Source organism: Aspergillus campestris (assembly GCF_002847485.1).
Source record: "Aspergillus campestris IBT 28561 chromosome Unknown P168scaffold_4, whole genome shotgun sequence".
Lineage (NCBI taxonomy): Eukaryota > Fungi > Ascomycota > Eurotiomycetes > Eurotiales > Aspergillaceae > Aspergillus > Aspergillus campestris.
In genome coordinates this window covers 686,349-708,812 of record NW_020194339.1, presented here as the reverse complement: position 1 = coordinate 708,812, position 22,464 = coordinate 686,349, and the positions used below count along the sequence as shown (strand labels likewise).

At 52.8% G+C, this 22,464-nt stretch overlaps 5 protein-coding genes across 5 annotated transcripts; 3 read left to right on the top strand and 2 right to left on the bottom strand.

Moving 5' to 3' along the window:
- Positions 1 to 348: 348 nt before the first annotated feature.
- P168DRAFT_317084 (FMP27 family protein) lies at positions 349 to 9,137 on the bottom strand (the record flags this gene model as incomplete). The annotated part of the gene is made up of 2 exons (XM_024840073.1): positions 349 to 403; positions 460 to 9,137. 2 exons carry the CDS (start codon positions 9,135 to 9,137, stop codon positions 349 to 351), a joined length of 8,733 nt encoding a protein of 2,910 aa, XP_024694157.1.
- A 2,154-nt stretch (positions 9,138 to 11,291) lies between these two features.
- Positions 11,292 to 11,928, bottom strand: P168DRAFT_289020 (uncharacterized protein). Its single transcript, XM_024836910.1, has 2 exons — positions 11,598 to 11,928; positions 11,292 to 11,539 (listed from the first exon to the last, which is right to left on the bottom strand). Exon 2 carries the CDS (start codon positions 11,501 to 11,503, stop codon positions 11,342 to 11,344), a length of 162 nt encoding a protein of 53 aa, XP_024694156.1. The 5' UTR covers positions 11,504 to 11,539; positions 11,598 to 11,928; the 3' UTR covers positions 11,292 to 11,341.
- Positions 11,929 to 12,920: 992 nt separating this feature from the next.
- Positions 12,921 to 15,336, top strand: P168DRAFT_126546 (translation initiation factor 4B). The gene is made up of 6 exons (XM_024832653.1): positions 12,921 to 13,036; positions 13,143 to 13,199; positions 13,253 to 13,297; positions 13,495 to 13,563; positions 13,628 to 13,909; positions 13,976 to 15,336. The coding sequence occupies exons 1-6, from the start codon at positions 13,033 to 13,035 to the stop codon at positions 15,058 to 15,060; spliced, it is 1,542 nt and encodes a 513-aa protein (XP_024694155.1). The 5' UTR covers positions 12,921 to 13,032; the 3' UTR covers positions 15,061 to 15,336.
- A 2,181-nt stretch (positions 15,337 to 17,517) lies between these two features.
- P168DRAFT_303335 (uncharacterized protein) lies at positions 17,518 to 18,998 on the top strand. The gene is made up of 2 exons (XM_024838744.1): positions 17,518 to 18,018; positions 18,124 to 18,998. The coding sequence occupies exons 1-2, from the start codon at positions 17,799 to 17,801 to the stop codon at positions 18,675 to 18,677; spliced, it is 774 nt and encodes a 257-aa protein (XP_024694154.1). The 5' UTR covers positions 17,518 to 17,798; the 3' UTR covers positions 18,678 to 18,998.
- A 367-nt stretch (positions 18,999 to 19,365) lies between these two features.
- Positions 19,366 to 22,165, top strand: P168DRAFT_325902 (uncharacterized protein; the record flags this gene model as incomplete). Its single annotated transcript, XM_024841061.1, has 8 exons — positions 19,366 to 19,396; positions 19,468 to 19,493; positions 19,565 to 19,755; positions 19,842 to 20,125; positions 20,208 to 20,695; positions 21,075 to 21,114; positions 21,491 to 21,737; positions 21,797 to 22,165. The coding sequence occupies 8 exons, from the start codon at positions 19,366 to 19,368 to the stop codon at positions 21,903 to 21,905; spliced, it is 1,416 nt and encodes a 471-aa protein (XP_024694153.1). The 3' UTR covers positions 21,906 to 22,165.
- Between the last annotated feature and the right edge of the window lie 299 nt (positions 22,166 to 22,464).

The window sequence follows — 22,464 nt, the reverse complement described above, 5'->3', positions numbered from 1 at the left end:
AGATCACAATCGAAAAGATGAGCAAACATGATACAAAGAAGGGGATAGATAGAAACTTCGGAAATATCGGGCGAGGGTGGATTAAAAAACAATTGTAAGGGGGGAAAGAAAAGAAAATAATAATTGACTCCTTCTATAACCCACTCACTGCGGTAGGGGGTATCTCGTTAAATAAATAAAAAGAAAAATATATATAAGAAACGAACAAAAAACAGCAATACCAGAAGTATAGTGGGGAGAGAGATGTCGATGCGGAGGGCGAATTCAGCTCAACTCATCCTTTGGATGGCGTTGAGCAACGGCTATCAATGCCAACACTGTGCGTAGGAATTCTCGTAGCAAAGGCTTTTACTTTCGAGATGGCATCAGTTTCCGGCCCAGGCTGCGGAACGTACTCTTGGAACTAGATCGGGGGTTAGCATAAATCCGGTAGTGAGGTCACAATATAGAGAAACTTACCCCTCATCAGGTGGTCCATCCCAGTATTTCGTCGTATGAGTACGCGGCATAGCCGGCCCCGAAGTCACCGGCCGACTAGTGGGGTTGATAAACCGACGAGACTGTTCCCATCGAGCGTCTGCATCAACCTCACTCGCGGAGCGAGTATCCGACGCCAGGCCGGACTCAGGGGTGCTGAGCATGCTGGAGCCCATGGAATTCGAGCGTCCGAGAGGGAAGGTTCCGGACTGGACGTCTGAGCGTTGTGACCGCTGGGATCGAGACTCGAAGGATTCGCTGTTGGAGTCGGCGCTCACCATGCTTTTGTCGGAGATGGTTGCGGCGGAGCTGTCCGGGTTATGAAGGAGCTGGAACGTGTTTGCCATCTCGCGGTGCTTCTTTTGCTGCTGCTTGTTGGGACGGTGGTGCGAGAACTTGTTGCCGAGGATTGCGGGCGCGTGCGAGATGAGGGCCTTGATCACGTCTTTCTTTAATCGCAGGGCGAGATCCAGGTTGGACCATGTTTTGTTGCGGTACTCCAGGACCGGCAGCCGGAAGACGAAGTCGTGCAGGTCTTCGAAATTGTGGTCGCCTTTGCCTTTGTAGCTCAGACAGAGCACCACGTCGTGGACTTTGACATGCGCGAGCGTCATGTAGTTCGAAGCGCGAGACATCATTTGCGACAGATCGTCCGTTGCCTCCTTGCTCTTACTTGCCTTGTTGGTCCTCGCGAGCGCAAACTTTCTACCCTTCTCTTCCGCCTCTTTAGGCGTGGATCCATTGACAGCGGGTTTCTCCGTAGCCTGCTGTCTCGACAAGAGCCGCAAACTATCACCCGACTTCTTCTTCGACAACGCGCCGCTTGTAGCCGGGCGACGGAGTCCGTCAGACTGCTTGTTGTCCTTGTTAAGCGGTGTCAGCGCGAGACCCCTCGACTGAGTCAGCCGGCCCTGGGTCCGAGGTCGCGCCTCTTCCGACAATGAAAGCGTAGGGTGCAATCTGAGTTCGATAGCGCCAGGCCCCTTTGTCAGGAGATCGTCGGTCGAAACGTCGCTATTTTCCGGCGCACTGGGAGCTTCGCCTGGACTGCCATCCTCCTCCTCGTCGGAATCCTCCAGGGGCTTCACGTTCTTGATCATGAATGGCGAGAAGCCTCCGTTCTCGAACGCAGCGGTCCCCACATTAGGGAAGATGTACTCGAACACTTTCTGGCCGAGCTCGCGCTCCAGCTGGACTTTCAGAGGGAAGAGAGACACCTCGAAATCATCCAGCACAGGAATCCCAGCGACAGCTTCCTGCATGTGCCACTTCACCTTGATCATGTGGTCGGTTTGGTCATCTAGATTCTTTGCCTGATCCAGATACGGCACAATAATCTGAGGATAAATGGCATCAGGGAGCAGATTCAACCCGTAGAGACGTTCGACGGCCACGAGATTGTGATTCGAGCCATCGCTATTGTCCGTACGGTCATACTCAGCATTCCGCAGTTGGAACTCGACCAGCGGCTCCGTCTCGTCCTTCATCAAATGCCAGGCAATCTCACTAGCGGAGATATTCCAGCGCAGAACACCATTCGCTCCGCCCATCGTCGGCTCGATCTTCCGCTGAGACGTCGTGATAGCCTTCATCAAGAAGAACAGCTCATCCTCGCACTGGGAAAGATCCTTTTCAAGCATCAAGCGATCCTCCCAGCCCTGTCGATCCAAGTATTTGGCGTGGATCTGGAAATGCTCCTTGATCTCCTCGAGCTGCCGAATGCGCGCCTGCAACTTGAACACCATCTCCGGCGCGCCTCTCAGATCGCTGAAATCGGAGGTGAGCATGATCCTTTCGAGACGCTCATTTCGGACCTTCTCCAACGGCTCGCGGTAAAGCAGCAGGTCAAGCACAATGATGTACATCGAGTAATACTCCGCAGAGTCGCAGATGGCGCGGAAGCGGGGGAAGTCGACGCTGATCTGGTCCATTCGCGACTCCTGTCCATCGAGAAGGTGGGGATGATCAGTCTGCCCCTTGGCCACCTCTTCATTATACTTCAGACGCAGGTTATTGTACTTGTCGTAGCGCAAACTGGCCGACGTCTTCTGAATAATCCGGGAGAAGCCGAAGGGATTCAATTCGAAATCAAACATCGCTTCCAGCGTCAGCCAAGGCGGCCACGCGGAGCCGGGAGAGTTGCCGTATTTGTTGCCAGCATAGAACTGCAAATGATTCATCAAGTTCTTCTGCGTCGCGACGAAGAACTGGGCCCCGTCCATGTCGAGCGAGAATCGGCGCTGCACCAGGCCGCTGACATCGTCAGACACACGCTCCTTATCCATGATCGACACAACCTGCAGCTGCATGCCCTTCGCAGCGACAAGCAGGACGGATTTCTGGTTCTTCTCGCTCTGGAGCTGAATCTGAGGCGCGATGAGCCGCAGATGGTAGCTGTTTTGCGGCGTGAATTCCGGCATGATGTTCTCGCTGGAGCCGTCGGAGCTCGAATTGTCCTGTTTCTTCTTCTCCTCTGCGTCGAGCTCCTCCGCGTTCACAAACCGTTTGGCGTCGTTCAGCAGCTGCTCGATGCGCTCCTCGACGCTGTCGTCGTCGTCATCGTCGACCAGACCGCGGCAATCGGAAGGCCGCCTTGACGCGGAGCGGAATAGCTTCGACTGTCTCCGCTGGTTCTTGCTCTGCTCGTCGACGATGTCCAAGATGAACTTGACCGCTCGTCGAGACATGTAGTAGACGAACCCGCGCCTCTGGCCCACCTGGTGACTATACCGCAAGATGATATTCCGGAGCGAGTTGTTCCACTTGAACTGGGTATTGTGCAGCATGAAACGGTTGTTGAAGTCGCTCGCGAATTCGTCGTTGGGAGAGGAGTAGAACCCGTCCATATCAGCGTCTCTGCCCTCAACTGGCGAATCAAAGCCCGTCCTAGAAGCGCTGTCGGCCGCAACGGATTCGGGGTTTTTGTCGGCGGGTGTCTTCTCCTCCCGTGCCAGCTGTCTCTCCAAACGCTGGAGGCCAGCAACGAGGAAGCCTCGTCTTCTCGTGAGAGACTCGGAATGCCTCATGTAGTCGGCGTGCTTCTGTTTCAGCGCGGGGTCGTGGCCGGCCTCTCTCGCCATCCGGAGTTCCTGCTCCCCAACTGTGCGCTCGCAATCCCGGATTTGGGCCTCGACTGTAGCAAGACGGTCCCTGATGAGTTCCATCTGCACCCGCCGAGGCTCGTTATTCTCCGACATGACACAGTCGTGAGTGGGCTCGTGTCCAAACGTGCTGTAGCCTGTTTGGTCCGGCATTATCCCACCGTGATCCGTTTCACGGAAGTAGGTAAAGCACGGGGTGAAAGCCAGCGGCAAGATCTGCGTTCGAGGGTTCGACTCTTGGGGCAGTATCCAGTCCAACTCCACGAAATCATCCATGTCGACCCAGTCCAGGTTTTGATCGGGGATTGTGAACTTGGACAGATCGACAGATGCAACGGGTTGCTGGAATGATGATATGATGTCGTCCTTGTTCTGTTCAATATCATCGAAATTGGTGCCTTCAATGCTTGCCGAGACAGCCCTGAAGTCTGCCGCCTGCAGGTCCAGTTGAGCCTGGTTGATGCGCATAGCGCTCGCTTGTGTCTGCTTCAGACGTCCTTTGGCCAGTGTCTTGATCTGTTCACGTCTTTGATGGAGATCGAGCTTCAGGCTGTCCAGGCGGACCTTCAATCCTGTCGCTGTGACGACGTCTTCGGCATAGTCTTCCCGGTCCTTGTGTTTGTAGATGTGCGCCACAAAGAGCGGGGCAAGGAGCACCTTGTACTTCACCGTTGCGAGATGTCGATTGAACTTTTTGCTCGTCTTCGTAATACCCGGCCAGAGCGGTCCCTGGCGAACTGGGAGCGACATGACACCGGAGAACAGCGACCACCAGTTGAAGAAGTGAGTGAAGAAGCGGGGAGACAGATGGATGGCGTTGTAGCTGGAAGACGGCTGCACATGATTCACGCACCAGTTCCTGCTCTCGGGCGCGATAACAGCAACTGACAAGTGGATATGGTTACTCCGGAAGCCACGGTAGGCGTCGTAGACCTCTCTTTCGGCAGGGTCCACGTAGAGAGGATTCCGAAGAACAACCTCATAATGGGGTTTAAAAAGGAATGACCGCTCGGATTCGCTGAGATTGCGCTCGAAGACCAGTCCAGCACCCACCCTCACGTCCCCAGACAGTTTCATGACAACCTTCTTAAAGAGGGCTGCGTTCTTCATGTCGCTCGACGATGACGCGGTCTCCATGTCGTGGGTTGTGGCCTCCGCCATGTATCGGGCCTCGTGGCTGTAGTCGGGTATGGCCATGACGAATTCACCGCTGGTGACAGCCATGAGTTCTTTCGGGTCGTCACTGGTATGGATGTCCCATTTGACATCCTTGCGCCAACAGATGACAAATCCAGCGCCGAACCCGGTCACCACGTATGGGTCGCGAGAGCCCTTCAGGCGTAGATGGACATCGCCGTCCTCTTTCCATACAACCCTGAGTCGAGAGTGGAAGCTGAGCCTGATCTTGTCCCAGAAGCCAACCCGGTCCGACGGGTCGATTTCCGTCTTCGTGAAGCCTTCGATGATCTTCATCATGTCCTGGATCACGGGCTGGTATGACATGCCCCAGGAAATACTGGTCGGGAGGCTGGTGTTGATCTCGATGGTAGGGTCGGAATAGGTCTTCACTGGGGAGACGGACCGCCAGACCTTGATATCGAACGGTGGGCTTGCTGTGCCATCTGGGAGCTCTCCGGGTGGCACTAACTGCAGCTGGACCTGTCTCGCGGACTTGTAGTCGCGGAACTCCTCGCCGATCACGAAGTTGGTTCGAAGCGACCAGCTGGGTAGCCTAGGGGACTGCCCAGGACGCAAAGCCGGGATATGGATTAAGTCCAAGGGGTAATCGCGCAAAGTGACTCGGGCTTCGCCCATATCGAGGTTGAAGCTCATTGGAATAAGCAATCCATACTTCATGTCCATGGGCATCCCTTTCCCAATCTTATGGAGGAAAACAGGGTATTCCTCCACGGGGAAGAACGGTTTGTCAATGACGAGGTTAATATCACTGATCAACGCCCCCAGCAAAGCCGGTCTATTCGGGATGGAAAGCAACGTCTCCGTTTCCTCGACATCCTCAGGAGGCTCGTCGACTCCAGCGAACAAATGTCTCACTTCCTTGATCGCCGATCCCTGGAATTTCAAAGCAGAGTCGATCTTCTGTTTCCACGCCCGAGCATTGTGCTCCTGGAGTCGATACCAAGCAGCCTCGTCGGAGACCTTGGAGTCGCAAGAAATGCAGGCAGCCCCTTCGGTGTCGTAACGGAGCTTCCTGCCTCTCCCACGTTTCTTGTCGCTGGTGTCGTTCCGCGGCGTTGGCCCAGCGCTTTTGCTCCTTCTCGTTTCTTGGCTGACTCGTTCACTGCGAAGGGTACGGTGGCTAGACCTTGCCCGTAACCTAGATGACGCGCGCCGCTGGCCTGAGTCTCTGACTTTTTGCAGTTTGAGCTCGAAAGCCTCTTCGCGAGCCTGACGCTGGCGCTGTTCCAGAAGACCAGTCCGGTAGATGCAACCTAACTTCCATTCAAATGCATCATCCTCCAGTTCAAAAAGCAAGGCTTTGCTCCGTACTGATATCCTGGGGACTTTCTTGGGTTCCTCCGGTTCTCGTACGGAGATGAAATCCGGTGAGCGATTTTGGAGGCGATGGTGAAGTTGCTTGAGGGCTTTGGAGGTGTTGATCAAATTGTCGAAAATACGATGCATGACCATGTGGTGAGGGACGCCCACCCGGATGAAATCGGCCCATACGTCAATGGACTTCTCTTCGATAAGGTTGGCACCGTGCTTCAACTTCAGCCGCCGCAGATCAACCTTCACGTTGGTCATTCCCACGATCCTCGCCCACACGCCTTTGAGCTTCGGTGCCTCGGCGTGGATCCGAACCAAACCGGCTCTCAGGAAGGGAGCGGAAAGGCGGTGGGAGCCCGCGGTAAATCCGTATACTTGGAACAGCATTGGCGGGTCTGCAGGTAAAGAGGTCTTGAGCTGAACAACAGTGGCCCTCACATCGACGGTGACAAGCTCACGTCGCTGAGAGGGAGGGGGCGGGCGGTACGAGAAGTCCTTTGAGCCCCCCTGTGAGGGTGGCGGCTGATCTGGCATCGCGGGTGTGGCGTAGTGCATGAAGGCCGTTTGAAGCACGGATAGCGCAACGCCGAGACAGTAATACCGATAAAGCGAATACTGTAGGTAAATGCCTTTGAAGACCGAGTTGATGTTGAAGATCGGTCCGACGCGATCACTCAGCGTACTAAGCGCGACTTCGAACCTGGGAAGCGAGAAAAAGGGCTCTGGTTCTAAGTAGTCGTCTGACTCGATAACAAAGCCTTCGAACACACGGGCATGGAAAGCCAGCCGCCGTCCATCCGCAGCACCGCGCGGGGTCTGCTTCGGAGGTGACGTTGGGGGAAACCTGAACGGAGACTCATCTCCACCGATGGTCGAGTGGCTTGGCGTTCGCCTGCGTGATATGCTGATGGTCGTCGGTTCGACTTTCTGCGCCCTGTAGTCTGCGGTCCATGATTGAAGCTGCAACGAAACACCACGCGAGACTTTCGACACGCTCGGGTCAATCCCGGCGATCTCCAGACTACAACTCGTGGCTTCGAACTGGAATCGAAGCAACCAGGAGGGCACCCGTCTGAGGAAACTCGGTTTTCTTTCCTCAACGGGCGGATGTACTCCCGTCTTTGGGCCCAGTTGCGATTTGAACTGTTCCACGACCTGCTGGATTCCATGGTTGACCTCCCCGTTGACCATGTGAGCGGAGCAGGTATTCAAGGATCCCGAAGCAATCACGCACACTTCAGGCGATGCGCTGAGTAGGATCTTGATTTCAAGGTTCTCCGTGGTAAGAAGATTGTGTTTGATGCCCGAAGGCGTTTGGTAGTATAGTTTGTGAGAAGCCACCCGATAAATGGATGATAATGAATAATGAACACCCCCTTCTGACGAGTGGGAGGATTCTATGTCGAGGGATATAGATGATATAGATGAGATGAGTAGATTGTAATCCTCGGATGTGCTTTTGGATTCGGGGGAGATCGGGAGGACGAAGCGGATGACGGGCTCGTGCACCGAGAGTTTGATGTTAGTTTTGGGAAGCAATCGAGAAATTAATCGGTGGTTATTCCTCTGCTTCTTCTTCCCCCGCGGCGACTGCGTTCTGTCTTGGACCAACCCCAGAAGCCGGGAAACATGTCTCGGCTCCAGGTCGAGCGATGGGGACGTGACCACCAAGTTGGCGAAAAGGATGTTCGTGTTCTTGTCTTCCGGGTTGACTTCGTCAAAATGGCTGATGGTTTTGGAGGGGAGCGTGGTCTTGATAGTCGTCGTGGCCATGGGAATATATAGGATGTTATCGGTTTCTCCGGAGCTATCATCGAGGCTGACCGAGAGGGAGATGGCGGCCAGGAGAGCTTGATGAGCGACATCATTCCGCTGGAAGTACATCCGATGAGCAGGGCTGTGCTGATCCATGCGATGGAGGTCGAGGCCTAGCTCATGGGACACGACGTTCAGATACACCGAGCTCTGCTTGGGAGAGGCGGGTTGGATCGCGCGGGATAACCGGAAGAAACTCAAGGCAACCTGGATCTCTTGCACTCCACGGAGCAGGGAACTGGCGAATTCCTTGGAATCGGCGACTGTTTGCACAATCTCCGCATCGCGGCTACCGGGCCTTTCCAGTTCCTCCACGAAGTCGTCGAAATATGTTTCGCGATCCAGGTCGTTCGGTGTCGCATTCGTGCCGCCCTGCCGGAACTTTTTAATCCGCTGCATCACAGTCATCAGGTCGTCGTAGGGAATGTGCATTCTCCCAATCTTGAACGCGATCGAGACATCGCGCAACCCCTCGAAGTCTCTGTGGAGGATCCCGTGGACGTTCACCCCAATATTGTCCAACAATTCGGTCGGCTCGCCCCCATCGACCGAAAGGAGGACGTTCTGCACATTGAGGACCCATTCCGCCGGCGGCTGCTCCCCAGATGCGTTCTTGTTCCGACGAAACACTTTTCCCCGATCGACCATTTTCCGCCTCGTGTCGACGGCCAAGGAGAGAGACCCGACCTGGATTTGACCGGCCTCGACGAAATTGAGGGTTGTATTGACCGCGACCACATCCACCAACTTTAACCAGTGAATTTTCCGATGCAGTTTCTTCACGGACTCCTTCAACTTATTCAACGTCTTCCACGTCTTACTCGGCGCCGGCGACGACGAGTCAACCCCCTCATCCGGTCGACGTTTCCCCACACCGGGGCTCAGGGGTTCCTGCGGCGTCTCCGTCTTGCCCGCGGTGTCTTTCTCCTTCTCCTTCTCCTTCTCCTTCCCCTTCTCCAGCGCGGACCGATCCAAAGTCACCTTCAGATCGGTAAACCGAAGACTCAGCCATGTCGGTTGGGCGAACGAGGGGGGATGTAGCGAGAGGCCGAGACCACGTAGCTCGATGTGCACACCTTCCTTGGGGGAGTAAGCGATGCGTCGGAGGGAGAAATAGCCAATGCGCTGGATGGAGACTCCGGTCGCGATGCGGACGATAGCGAAGATGAGGAACGAGGAGAGGTAGAGCAGGAGGAATCCGACGAGGACGGTGGTCGGGTTGAAGAGCGTCATCGTTGCTTTCGCGCTCAGGAGGGCCGAACCGTTGTCAAACCGAAGCGGGACGACAGGGAGGTAAGCATCGATATCGATTTTGTCGAATTATCGAGTTAGCTCTTGACGGCGATCGCGAGGGTGCGACTTTGACGGTCCCTAAAGTTTTCGTTAATCCCTATCAACCCCCGAAGGCGATCAGTTCCGCGGGAATGATCGCTTCGCGGAACGGGGGGGGGCAAGGACAGTTCACCGTTAAGAGCAGAAATGCGCGACACGGGGAGTAGCGTGGAGATGAACCGGTTCCGAGTGCGATTCAGTCATGCTTCTGGAATCGGATACAAAGAATATCATGAAAGGTGTAGATGCAAGAGAGGAGGGAGAGAGGGGGGGGTGGGTTAAGATAGGTAAGTAATGGTAGGTTGATCGAGGTAATAATGAGTGTATGATAGACGATCCGACCGAATGAACCATAGATCGAATCCCGCTGGGTAAAGTTCCGTAACTTCGATACCTTCTGGATCAGTGGCAGAACCCTACTAGTCCGGCTAGTGACAGGGACGGTACGTACTAGCCGCCCTCGAAACGGAAGGCTCGGCATGGAAGGGAACCAAATGGATGTAACTCCTTACTATGGTACATGCTCCACCGCAGCATTTTACCCCCTTGGGACTGACCGCCTACCCTGTACGTCGTATGGTAAGTATCCGTATTACGCAGGTACTCCCCATCTCTCTACCTGTCATCTTCCGTCAACCGTCATCATCATCATCTGCGACAAATCATATAGGATGATTCCGTAGGTGAGATCTATACGGAGTACCTGTCCGGCTGAATCAATGCTCGTACATCACCGGAATCCTGCAGATGGTTCGGTCTGGACGGGTCCCCAACAGATGAGACTTTTCCAGACGCTTCGACTGACTCGAGATTACTGACCCCCAATCAACCACACACCATCGCTGCCTCAGGACAAGCGCAGATCCAAGTTACGTCGACTCGCATATTGATTTGCCTGACAGGGCTAATCCTTCCACGAACTATCTCGTACTAAAACATAAATAAAGTAAAATCGAACAAAAATAGAGTAATCTAATCAAACGAGTCAAGAAACGATGTGCTCCGTACCGATTTTTCCAGGTCCTTGGAAAATATAGGTCATGTCGTCTTGGGGCACTCTCGGTGGATAGCTTAGTTCTTTATTCATCCCTGAACATCGTACGGCTCCACTGCCCGACACCTCATAATTGGATCTATCCCAATGTTTCAGGGGCGCCTTTTATCCCTGATACGAAGTCCAGTGGATGGATTCACTCCGCTCTGAGACGATGTCGCAACCACCATATCAACCATGAAGGGTTGCCGCTTTCGTTATGCTCTGACCCTGTGTTGCAATAGCCCTCGTTTCAACCGCACGTATTGTGGAACAGGGTCATCTCAGTCACCTTCCAACATAATTGCCCAACGCTATCTTTTCTTGTTGGATTGATGATGATGGGGAGACAAAGGGATTAATATACCGCTTAGTGGGCTGTTGTTGTCTCATTCGCCTCTTAGTACCAGTCAAAAGGGGAAGACGGGACTAACCTAACGGAAATGAAGCATCGTCAACTCCCCACAATCCCAACACTATCAAATATGATCCTCCCACTTACACAATCTATAGAGAGCTGGGCTCACTGACCAGGACCTACCTATCATCTTGAACCTACCAGGCCAAGAGACGCAGCGAACATAATCATACTAATACTGCAGGTCATACTACGATTAATACTGCAGGAAACACAGGATCGATCAGACCTTCTGCGCAAGGAAACAATATCTTTCTTCGATAGGGTACGGTCGATTTTATTGCATGATCGACTGGCATGTCACCCACGCATCCCTACCGGTCCCATTCGCGACGGGAGAATTTCCGGAGAATTCCTCCGTCGAACGGGCCGAAGGATCCTTTTCAGACCCATCATCCGTCACGTCGCTGTCCTTGGTAAAGTAAAGGAACAGAGAGGGTGTTCGTACATTCGCTCCTAGCTAAACAACAGGATCTACATTATCCCTGAACGAAAAGGCTTGGTCTTGTTTCCGACGATCAGAGAAGCAGTGTCGGTGATTCAACCCGCTCAATATGGATGACCTAGGTAGACGGGCATGTCGATCATGGTACCATAATAATGAGTACTATTGATAGATGGGTATAGTTACATGGTATTATATCTATTGTTTCCTCATGACATCAGCTTTCTCTTTCCGCTAGGTGTCTCGTCATTGGAATCTTCGTCCGATATCTGATTATCCTCCAAATCACTCTTGCTCTCGGCATCTTTTGGCTTCTTTCTTAAACCGTCGCACCCTGGTGTTGTTGGCTTGGAGTTGATATTAGTAGCCATTTTACACTCCGTCGCCTCAGCATACTTTTGAAAGGGCTGCGTGAAATCTCATCAGTGAATCAAAGACACGCCCATTCTGCTGGAGGGATTTTACTTTTGTCGATAAGTCTATAAATTGCTCTATCAACCCGTGTCGCTGTTCATCCAGTAACTCATCAGCTGGGCTTATCGTGGCGGGAATAGCTCAGGAAGGTCCTGGAAATGAAGACGGCTCTGCTGGTGGTCAGAGAGCTGACTTTGGAGGGGCTGTACAAGGAAAGACACCAGTGAATAACGGGGACAGAAAATGGACCGAGTGCATGAGGAGCGTGAGGGGGGAACACTTCAGCTGTGTGGAGTTCATTCTTGCCTCAGAAAGAGGTGAGAGAGTCGGCTACAAAAGATATCATGACACTTTTGGGGTTCGTGAGTAACCCTAACCCTATATACAATGCGACGGAGAGAATAGAGGTGGGACAGAGGAGAGCGAAAGGAGGAACAATTGAAACATTCTCTTTTATAGGGTAGATGAAGCAACCTCAGGCCTCAAAGCAGCAGCCTGTGATATCTGGCAATCAACATCTTTGTGTTTGTATACAATATTGTTGGTGAAGGTGAAGTTCACACCTACTGTATAGGCAGACTAGGACTAGTTATATTATCTACAGCATATATATCCAGTTGCATTCACTCCAGCAAACTGGGTATTGTCAAATTGATTGTTATGTGTAGTGTCACTGAAGACTGCTCTTATACCTGGTGACCTTTCACAGTCAGTTACTGTATATATATAGACCGAGCTATCCGATATAGGCAACTTTGATTATATGTATTCCCTGAGTTCACAAGTAGTAATAATATAGAGAATAATCATAATAATAACAACAACAAAATATATCTATATCTATATCATATCTAAACACCAAGACAGTACTATTCAACCATTCAACCCGGACCAAAGGACGATTTGGTTACATTCGATCAAGGCACCATTCGGGTGCCTGGGCTGAATAATCGGCTACGAGAGGTACTAAGTTGCCCAAGAGTTTGCCGAGTGTAGTATCTACTATTCTTGAAGACAGTACAATAGACAATTTAATTCTCCACAATTTAAATAAAATAGAGAAGAGTAACAATAAAGTAGTAGTAATAAAAAGAGGTCAAAAAAGAACAGAAAAGGAAGAGGGGATCAAATCAAAATTAAAATCAAAAAGAGAAGCCCTCTCGGTTTCTGGGTCGAGGCGCAGAGAGAGAAAAGCGCACCAACAACTTTTTGAGAGGCTGACTTTTCTAGCGTCATCACTAAAAATTATCCTCGCGGATTAACCTACTTTCCTTCCCCTCCTCCTCTTCACTGCGGAGACTTACCTGCAACCCACCATCACTCTTCCGTCTTGTTTATCCAACCTCGACGAATCCCTTCATATCTTCCTTGTTGGAAGTCTTTTTTTCTCTTCTTTTTCATCCTTCCTCTTTCTGTGTTCAAACGCGCACAGTTGCCCTTGGCGCGTTACCTGACTTCCCTCCACCCCCCCCGTACAACCGCAATCATGGGTTTGTTCTGACCACCCCTCCCCCCTCCACTTCCTCACTAGTTGATTTGTCACGGTGAGGAACTGTTTGATCGACACTGTATACTGATCATGATGTGTGTGAACAGCGCCTGGAAAGCAGAAGGCCCAGAAGATGTCGATCAGCACCTTCCTGGCTGATGACAGTAGGTTTTTTCCGTGCCCTGTTTGCGGAGAACCATCAGACTAATGGAATCAGGTCTTGGATCGTGGGCTGATGAGATGGATGAGATGCCGATGCCTGGTAAGTCCCGCCTGGGTTGTGGTTGATTTGATTTGATCTTTTCTTCTCTTTTCTTTTTTTTTTTTTTCCTTTTTTCGTTGCTAATTTGAATCTTCCCACAGCCGGTATGTTCTGGCCAACCGTCTGGTCTTCCCCCCCAGCAATCGCATCCCTCTTCCCCTCCCCGACGTGGAGATCACGAATCTTACATTAGATAGTCCCCTCTTCCGGTGGCTTTGATCGTCGTCCTGCGCCCTCTTCTTCTGGCTTTGGATCGTCCTTTAATGGTATGGACCTCGCCCTGACCCTGGTTTTGGCTGTTTCCCTTCTAACCGTGGTGGCGACAAAAAGATCGTGGCTACGCTGTGAGGGAGCCCCTTCCTCTTCCGACTCAGCCTCCCTACACCGTCCACGTGGGAAACCTGTCCTTCGATGCGACTGCGGGCGACATCGGCGATCTCTTTGCGGATTGCTCCGTGACCAACGTCCGCGTCGTGGAAGACAAGTTGACCAAGGCCCCCAAGGGTTTTGGCTACGTCGAGTTTGAGACCGTTGAGGGTCTGAAGAAGGCTCTGGATCTCTCGGGCGCGACCCTGCAAGGCCGTGCCATCCGTGTTAGCATCGCCGAACCTCGTAAGTAGCTTCTTGCCCTTCCCTCCCCGCCGCCCGGGGTTTGCATGTTGACGGTTTTGCCTGCAGCCAAGGAGCGTGATGTCAAGGAGTTCGACTGGACTCGCCGAGGACCTCTTCCTGTTTCCGATGCGCCCGCGCGCCGTGTCCCCGATCGCTCGTCGTTTGGCCGTAATCTCGATAATCTCTCGGATGCCGGCGAAGACCGTGGCGGACGCCGTGGCGGCTTTGAGTCCGACGGCAAAGTCCGTGACTTTGGCAACTGGGAGCGAAAGGGCCCTCTGTCGCCGTCCGCCGGTGGCCCGACTGGCCCTCCCATGAGGGAAGGCGGCCGCCCTCTCACCAACGAAGGAGGCCCCGGCTTCCGACGAAACTCCCCCGCCTGGGGTGAGGGACGCTCCCACGAGGGTCGCTCTCATGAGGGACGCTCCCAGGACGGCTCGAGACCCCCCCGACGCGAATTCCAGGAGCGCACGCCCACGGCCGCCGAGATGGACAACTCGTGGAGGTCCCGCATGCGACCCGATCAGCCCCCGGCCCCCAAGGAGCCCAGCAACCCGCCGTCGCCGGCTCCCGCTGCGGCCACGCCCGCGGCCCCCGCGGCCCCCGCCTCGCGGCCCAGGTTGAACCTGCAGAAGCGCACCGTCGCCGACCCCGTGTCCAGCCCGTCCGCCACCGGCGACTCCAAGGCCAGCCCCTTCGGTGGCGCCCGACCCATCGACACGGCCACGAAGGAAAGGGAGGTGGAGGAGCGCCGCCAGGTGGCCCTGCGCCAGAAGAAGGAAGCGGAGGAGAAGGCCAAGGCTGAGAAAGCTGAGAAGCAAAAGGCCGCCAAGGAGCAGGCCAAGACGGAGAAGCCGGACGCCTCGACGGACTCCAAGGCCAACGCCGAGGCGCCCCAGGGCGGCAAGAGCTTCGAGATCCTCCGGCGGGCCGGCGACGAAGAGGGTGGTGATGCTGCGGATCAGGATCAGCCGGAGAAGGCGGCCGCTGCCCCCACCGAAGCCCCCAAGGAGGGTCAAGCCAACGGCAGCTGGAGGAACGCCCCGGCTGAGACGGCCGCCCCGGCCGCCGCCGACGACGAGGGCTGGAGCACCGTGAGCTCCAAGCCGCGCAACAACCGCCGCGGACAGTCTGGTCGTTCGTTCGCATAGATCTATCGATACCCCCTGAGCCAGTCATCACTCGGCCGAAGTCCACCGGTTATCCCGGTGCGGCAGGGCTTTCTGTTTCCCTTATTGTCTGTTTCAAACGCATGAGGTTTGATCTGCCTCGACAGCTCCTCCGCGCCGAGATGGCCAGAATGACTTTGTGCTTGTTTCCTCTTCCCTCGCCCTTTTCGTTTTTGGTTACAGTGATGGCTGTGTCCTTCCCTTCTCCTTAATTTCTGTTTGCCTCCGTTTCTCTCTCCGACTTCTCCTTTGGTTTGCGATTTTTCCCAATCAGGCCCAATGCCTGGTTTACGTCTAGCCGCTGCTGAATTTGTCTGACATGTTGAAAAGTTTGTGTGCCATCTTTCTTTCGTCTCTGTTGCTCATGCCCTTCGGTTTTTATTATTCTTTTCCTTGCTTCATTTCCTTTTTTTCCTTTCCCAGCTAGTGATTCTCATGTATGTGATGGACTGTGATACACCCATGACCCATTACGGCCGCAGCAGAGGGAATGAATGACTTGATGACATCTTCAAGATGCGAAACCTATTCTGATTAATTCCCCGTTCCGGCGAAATCGGCCCTTTTGTTGTCCAGTGTGCTCAACCCCTTTCTCTCTTGTCTTATTCGGGGATCGGGAGATGGCGTGTGTGGAGTCCTGAATTTCCTTGTTCTATTAATGGAGCCCATGTCCCTTTCTATATGACAAGACAAAACAGCCATACGAAGAAGATAATGACCCAGCTGCACGACTTGAGATAGTAGTTATCGTCAGAGAGAAAGAAATGGCAGTCACTATAAAGGAATCCTATAGTTTTCACCACTTGTAGTATATGTGTGGGGGGGTGTGCTGTATGCTTAACCATTTTTCATACGGCTAATGATTTGGGTAGGTGCCTTAGGTATGTCTCTGATCCCGATCGGCTTGTCAAAGAATCTCAAGCCACGATTGATGCATGAGTTAAGTAGGTGGCCCTTACTCGTCAGCTGTCATCGTACATGGCCTGCCTCTACTTTAGTGTTGAGATGCAGGAAATGCGAGGATGATTGGATGTAGGCTCCTGCAGGCTGACTTAGTCGATGCATCTCTCAATACTGTATCTAGAGACTGCCTTTTCAAACGATCTAACTACGGCCTGTCATGGTGAACAATGATCCCTAGTTTTGTGGTGAGTGTTATCGGTGTGTTATAGTTGTTGTTGTTGTTGTTGTTTTTTTTTTTTTTTTTTTTTTTTTTTTTACACTTTAATGCCATCGGATGGTGCGTCGTGATTTGCATCTATCTACCTCTCTGTACCCCACTTATCTTTTCCTCCTCGTATCAATGTAGCCTACATGATTTACATTTTCTTCTTTTGTCTTCAAGGTGGGAACCCATTACGACAGATATGGTTCGTCATCCGTTGATGCCTGTAACGTCCAACGGTGACATTCTAATATCAACAGGCTGGATACCAGGAGTAGTGAGGGACGCCACCAGTGGATCAATCATAACCCTAATGCTTTCCGATTGCAGCGTCTTGCCACTTCTATGGAGAGAAAGGTTGGCTTTGGCTATCGCAACGGCAACCTCCTGAACTAAGATAGGTAGGGTTGCATCCCAGTAACATGTGGGTCGTAACGACGCAAAGGGTGTGGATTTCCAAGGTCGGATAGCTTCAATCTGCGAACCATGGTCTTCCTGTTTCGATATGGATCTGTCCCTATAGACTATCGGGTTGTTGGAAGTGGTTGGGGGAGGCTATAAGCGTATATATGCTGGGAACTACGGATATATCAACCCCCAGCCTCGGCGATTAAGATACTGCAAGGGAGAGACGATAGTCGATCTGGCTGTCAGGGAGGGGTATGCATGCGTCCAGCCCATTTTCAACGACTTTGCTCTCGCCCATCAATCTAAGCCTGTCTCATCGCGCAAGGGACGCGGATGTAGAGGGAGAGGGGGGTTACATGGCTGGGCTTCCGGTTTCCCTGGGAACTGGATGTCAAGAAAGTACTATGCGTCAGAGACAATGAGACTCTTTCGTGATGATGCCATCTGTGATATGGAGTAAGATGTTGAGATCTTTGCTTCTATTGTCGTTCTCTGCTAAGGATCTGTAGGCAGAGTGCTGTAGTCAAAGTGATGCATCATTTCCCACTAATCTGGGACCCACGATCCACACGTGCGAGAGGATTATACTCCTATCAGATGGATTGAATTGAAGTATATTCAGGCTCATCTTTAATTCTTATTGATTCCTATTTATCCAAGTATATCCTCCGCCATTGTTGTTTCCAGGCGTACCTATATTACCACCGTTACCCCACACAATTGTACCGGGGTATGTACTGTCCCTGGTAAACAATACCGCCCCATACCAGCCCCATACACCGCTCCTCGACTTCGCTTTTCCTTGTCATCCACTCCATCATCCTTCTTCTCCCCCCTCCCCTCCCTCTCTTCCTTACTTCCTAGAAGATTACAGTATGCAGGCATATGGATGATTCGCATGCTATCAATCTAGTGGAATTTTCTTTCGGCGATTTCTTTCCTCTCTCGAATCACACCCAGCCCAACCTGCAACCGCCCTGTTTGTCTGCGACACGGATCCGTTGCCCGTGAGATCCTTTCATTTCCCCAGCCCCAATCGCCCATTCTCCGGCGCTTACCTGGGTCTATATATTCTCTGGATCCCTTATCTGTCTTGATTTTTCATCTGTTCGCCACTCTATTATACCGTCGTTCGTGCTGGGAAATAATGTCGACAACTACCACCACCACCGCTCTCACGTCTACAACGCTAGTCGGCACGCTACCCACCATGACCAAGGCTACCACCCCGTTGAATGGGGGCACCGGCTGCCCGTCGTGCGGCCAGGAGGAGTATCTCGCGCCGGGCACCTTGCAAGATGCCCGCCAGAAGGTCAAAGACCTGGAAGGGCAGGTGAATGGGTTGAACATCCAGGCCACACAAATGGGTAAGGCAGAACAATACCCCCCGTGTTTCCGCCCCTCCTCCCCGGATGCTACCTCGTTGTCGCTCTGACGTGGCACCGACCTTGCTAACACGAGTCAACGCACAGCCGAGAAATTGGCCGAATACGAGGAGGAGGTTCGCCGTCTACGCGCAAACGGTGCGCCAGCCGCCTACACACCGACAAACGGATCGTTCGCCTCGTCAGCGTCGTTGAACGACCTGGACAACCGATCGCTATCGCCCACCCAACCGCAGCCCCAGCAACAACAGGGTCGCCTATCGACGCTGACATCATTCCTCCCCTATCGCCGGTCTAGCGCGACTCCCGCGCCGCAACCACAGGGGCCTCTATCGCCGCGACAGCCCTCGCCACCGAGCCCGGACGTGACAGCCGCATTGCAAAACCAGCTCAACCGGGAACAGGACCTCCGTCGCGCCGCGGAGTCGCAGTTGTCGCAAGCGCACACCGAACTCGAGGAGCTGACGGTGCAGCTGTTCAGCCAGGCCAACGAGATGGTAGCGCAGGAGCGCAAGGCGCGCGCGCGACTGGAAGAGCGAGTCGCTGTGTTGGAGCGTCGGGATGTGGAGAAGCGGAATCGTCTCGACCGGTTGGAGAAGGCGATGGCTAGGGTTGAGCGCATCCGAACGATGGTTGGATAGGCTCTTCCTTCCCTCATTCTTTCTTCTTTTCCCCTCTTTTCAGCTTTTATTTTGGCTTTCTTTCTATCTCTTATACCCTGGGTGTTATTGGCAATGGCCGACTGGGATCTGTCGGCTTTGGGACGGAAATGAGACATGATTGATGGGCTCTGGCCGTCAGTCATGACGCTGTTATGACCAGCATGAGGATGGCGTTTATTTATTTTCCCCTTTACTCTTTCTTTTCTTTATCTTTGTCTTGTTATTGGATTGGGTGTTTGGTGTCATTTCTCCTATATATTTCAACATCTTCGCGATATAGTGGGTCTGTCAAACCCATATGGAATTGCAGTATATATTGCAGAGTATATATAGTACATACTACCTACATATCGAGCTCTAAATCCCCAAATAAAGTATCTAAACGGTAAACCATAAACCAGACATATAGTACACCCAGCCATCGCCAGGACCTTCCCTGGCCCAGGACAGCCCCGCCGAAACCGAGCCTGGAACTAATTGCGGTCTCCACTCTGGCGGAATCATGGATTAGGTTATGCGTCATGGTTTTTCATTTATTCTTACCTTTTTGACTCTATATATATATATATATATATATAGGGATAGTTCCGCTACTTTATTTCAACGGAGGCTACTTAATATTCTATACATCAATCGTCAGATCACACCATATTTACATATCATCACCATGCCTATCGGCGTAGCTATCATCGGAAGCGGTACCTACCTACCCACCTACCTACCCTGTCTACCCCCATACCAAACCTCCAGCTGACAATTAAATCCACAGGAATCTTCGCCCGGGAAGAACACCTGGTACGGCAGACCAAACCTCTCTAATCTTCTTGCGCAGAACCCACTACTAACAACCGCCAATCTACATCAAGCCCGGCGTGCAAGCCACCGACAACCTCCATCTCAAAGCCGTCTACTCCCGCTCTCTGAAATCGGCGCAAACCCTAGCCCACTCGGGTAAAGAGACCGCCGACACCGTCGACCTTTACGCGGAGGATGCGGGCTCTGGGAAGGGGTATGCGGATTTGCTGGCGAGGACGGATATCGGGGCTGTTATTATTGCGTGTGTATCCCTTCCTTTCTTTCTTTCTGTTTACTACATCTACGAAAGAAAGAAATCAGGAATGAGAGAGAGGCTAACACAACCAGCCTCCCCATCCTGGTCCAGCCAGACTTCATCCGTCAGGCCCTGCAAGCCGGAAAACACGTCCTGTCTGAGAAGCCGATCGCGAAGGACGTGGCAACTGCGCGGGAGTTAACCCGCTGGTATGACAGCCATATCGACAGCAGTCAGACCATCTGGGCCGTCGCGGAGAACTTCCGGTATCAGGGGAAGTATATGCGTGCTGCGGAGGAGGTGCGCAAGCGGGGCGGGGTGAAGACGTTCCGGGTGTGTGCGCGGAGCATGATCACCACGGATTCGAAGTACTACCGTATGTCCCCTCAGCTCCCTACTTTGGCTACGTTCTTCGTCGGTCCTCCAGAGTTGGAAGATAAGAGCTGACGTGAATCCAGTCACCGAATGGCGCCAAATCCCAGACTACCAAGGCGGTTTCGTCCTCGACGGCGGGATCCACGTAGTCGCCGGCCTACGTTTAATCCTAAGTGGCGCGCAAGACGCACTGGCGACGCTCTCCGCGCAGTCCTGTCTACAGCAGGCGCACCTAGCGCCCATGGACACAGTCGACGCGGTCGTCAAGACGCGCGGGGGCGCGACGGGCGCGGTGTCGCTGTCGTACGGGTCGCCATTCCGCGACTCGGTGTTTGAGTTTGGATGTGTGGATGGCGGCGTGGTCACGCTGGATGGGGACCGCGTGACGGCCGATGGCGAGTCGTACGAGGTGCCGTTCCAGGGCCGGTGCGTGAAGGAGGAGATTGCGGAGTTTGGGGCCGCTGTGGTGGGCAAGCAGAGCGTGCCGGAGCGGTTGCGACCGCGGGAGGCGATAGCGGATTTGGAGGTTGTTGAGCGGATGTTGGAAAGTAGTGGGCGGGATGGGGAGAGGGTGAGGTTGGAGCTGCAGTAGCTGTATGATACCTAGTATAGAGCGTGGATAGATGCCTTGTATGGAAACCTTGAACATGAACCAAGTCTGAGTAATCAAGTACCAATCACATGATCTATCTGACTAAGGCTGGGAAAAACAGGGTCAGCCCTAAGCCCGCAGCGCACTAACCAGATCGGGCGAAGCGGATATCGCTTAGCGAGCCGCTCACGGGGCTGCGGGCGGCGAGTCGAACGTCCACGGCGAAATTTCAAAGGCTGGCCTGACCTGACCTTCTTTGAACCGTCACGACAACTTTGAGCGCCCACCGACAAGGTATTTCTTTCCCTTCCATACAATTGTATATTGGCTGGATCAGTATACTAATTGAATGAAACAGATGGCTCTCGCAAAGAAGCACGTCCCCATCGTTAAGAAGCGTATGTTGCTGCCTTGATTTCACCGTTGCTCTGTCTACCCTACCCAGCCAGCAGTCAGTCCTATTTCGGCCAGTTCAGTCAGAGTCAAGTCAGCGTCAGATTTTGCGTCGATGGTGGTCGTCTACTTGGCGAAAGAGAAGAAGAGTTTGATTCGGGTTCGAACTGTTGCGAAGATTTTTCAAATCGATTCTGAACGGACGACGAGCGAGAACGAGAACACGATCGAGTCAAATCCAATCCAACCAGACGGAAAAAGAAGAACAAAGACGACCAGAACGAATGAGACAACCTGACCTGCTCACTGAACTGGTCGGACAGAACTGAACATCCCTACCATGTCGCAACCACTACAAGCCCAGAATACTAATTAAATCAGGCACAAAGCGTTTCTGGCGCCACCAGTCCGACCGCTTCAAGTGCGTCCCGGAGTCATGGCGCAAGCCCAAGGGTATCGACAACCGCGTCCGTAGACGCTTCAAGTCGAACCTGCCCATGCCCTCCATCGGTTACGGCAGCAACAAGAAGACCCGCCACATGATGCCCTCGGGTCACAAGGCCTTCCTCGTCCAGAACCCCCGCGACGTCGAGCTGCTCCTCATGCACAACCGCACCTATGCTGCTGAGTATGTTTCTCCACACAAAGAACGCAGAAGAAGAAGAAGAAGAAACTAATAATGCTTAGGATCGGCCACGCCGTCTCCTCCCGCAAGCGTGTCGACATCATCGCCAAGGCCAAGGCCCTCGGCGTCAAGGTCACCAACCCCAAGGGCCGTGTCACCGTTGAGGCTTAAATTCCCGGATGGATGTTATGAAATAAAAAAAATCCGAATTTATGTTCCATTTTTTCTAAACCTTTCTTTCTTCGAAAGATACCATAACATACAATATACCACCTACCTACCTATTCCCTACCTACCCTACCCTGCAGTATGAGATCGGCCTATTGTCGTACTCCAGTAGGCAAATGGGAAAGGAAAGGAAGGCGGGGGATTGAACGAGGAATGGGAACGGACTGTTGGACTGGGATGACGTGCTTCTGGCGATGAATGGGTAGAAACTCATAAAAAGAAAAAAATCTTGATGATTTTTTCAAAACTTGTTGGCCTCATCGTAGATGGGTATCCCTTGTAGGAAGTAGTTGTAACGCTGCTGTAGTGTACTGGGTACCAGTCTACCAACTTATTACTTCCTACGTTGGACTTATCTATGCTTATATCATGTCAGTGAGGTTGATTGTTTGATGATTCATGATAAAACAGTGGTCATGTATAGTAGGTATCAAACAAGTCGTCTATGAATAACTCCGTCCCATGCAACAGCACCCACCCTCTATACATCATGCCCTTATCT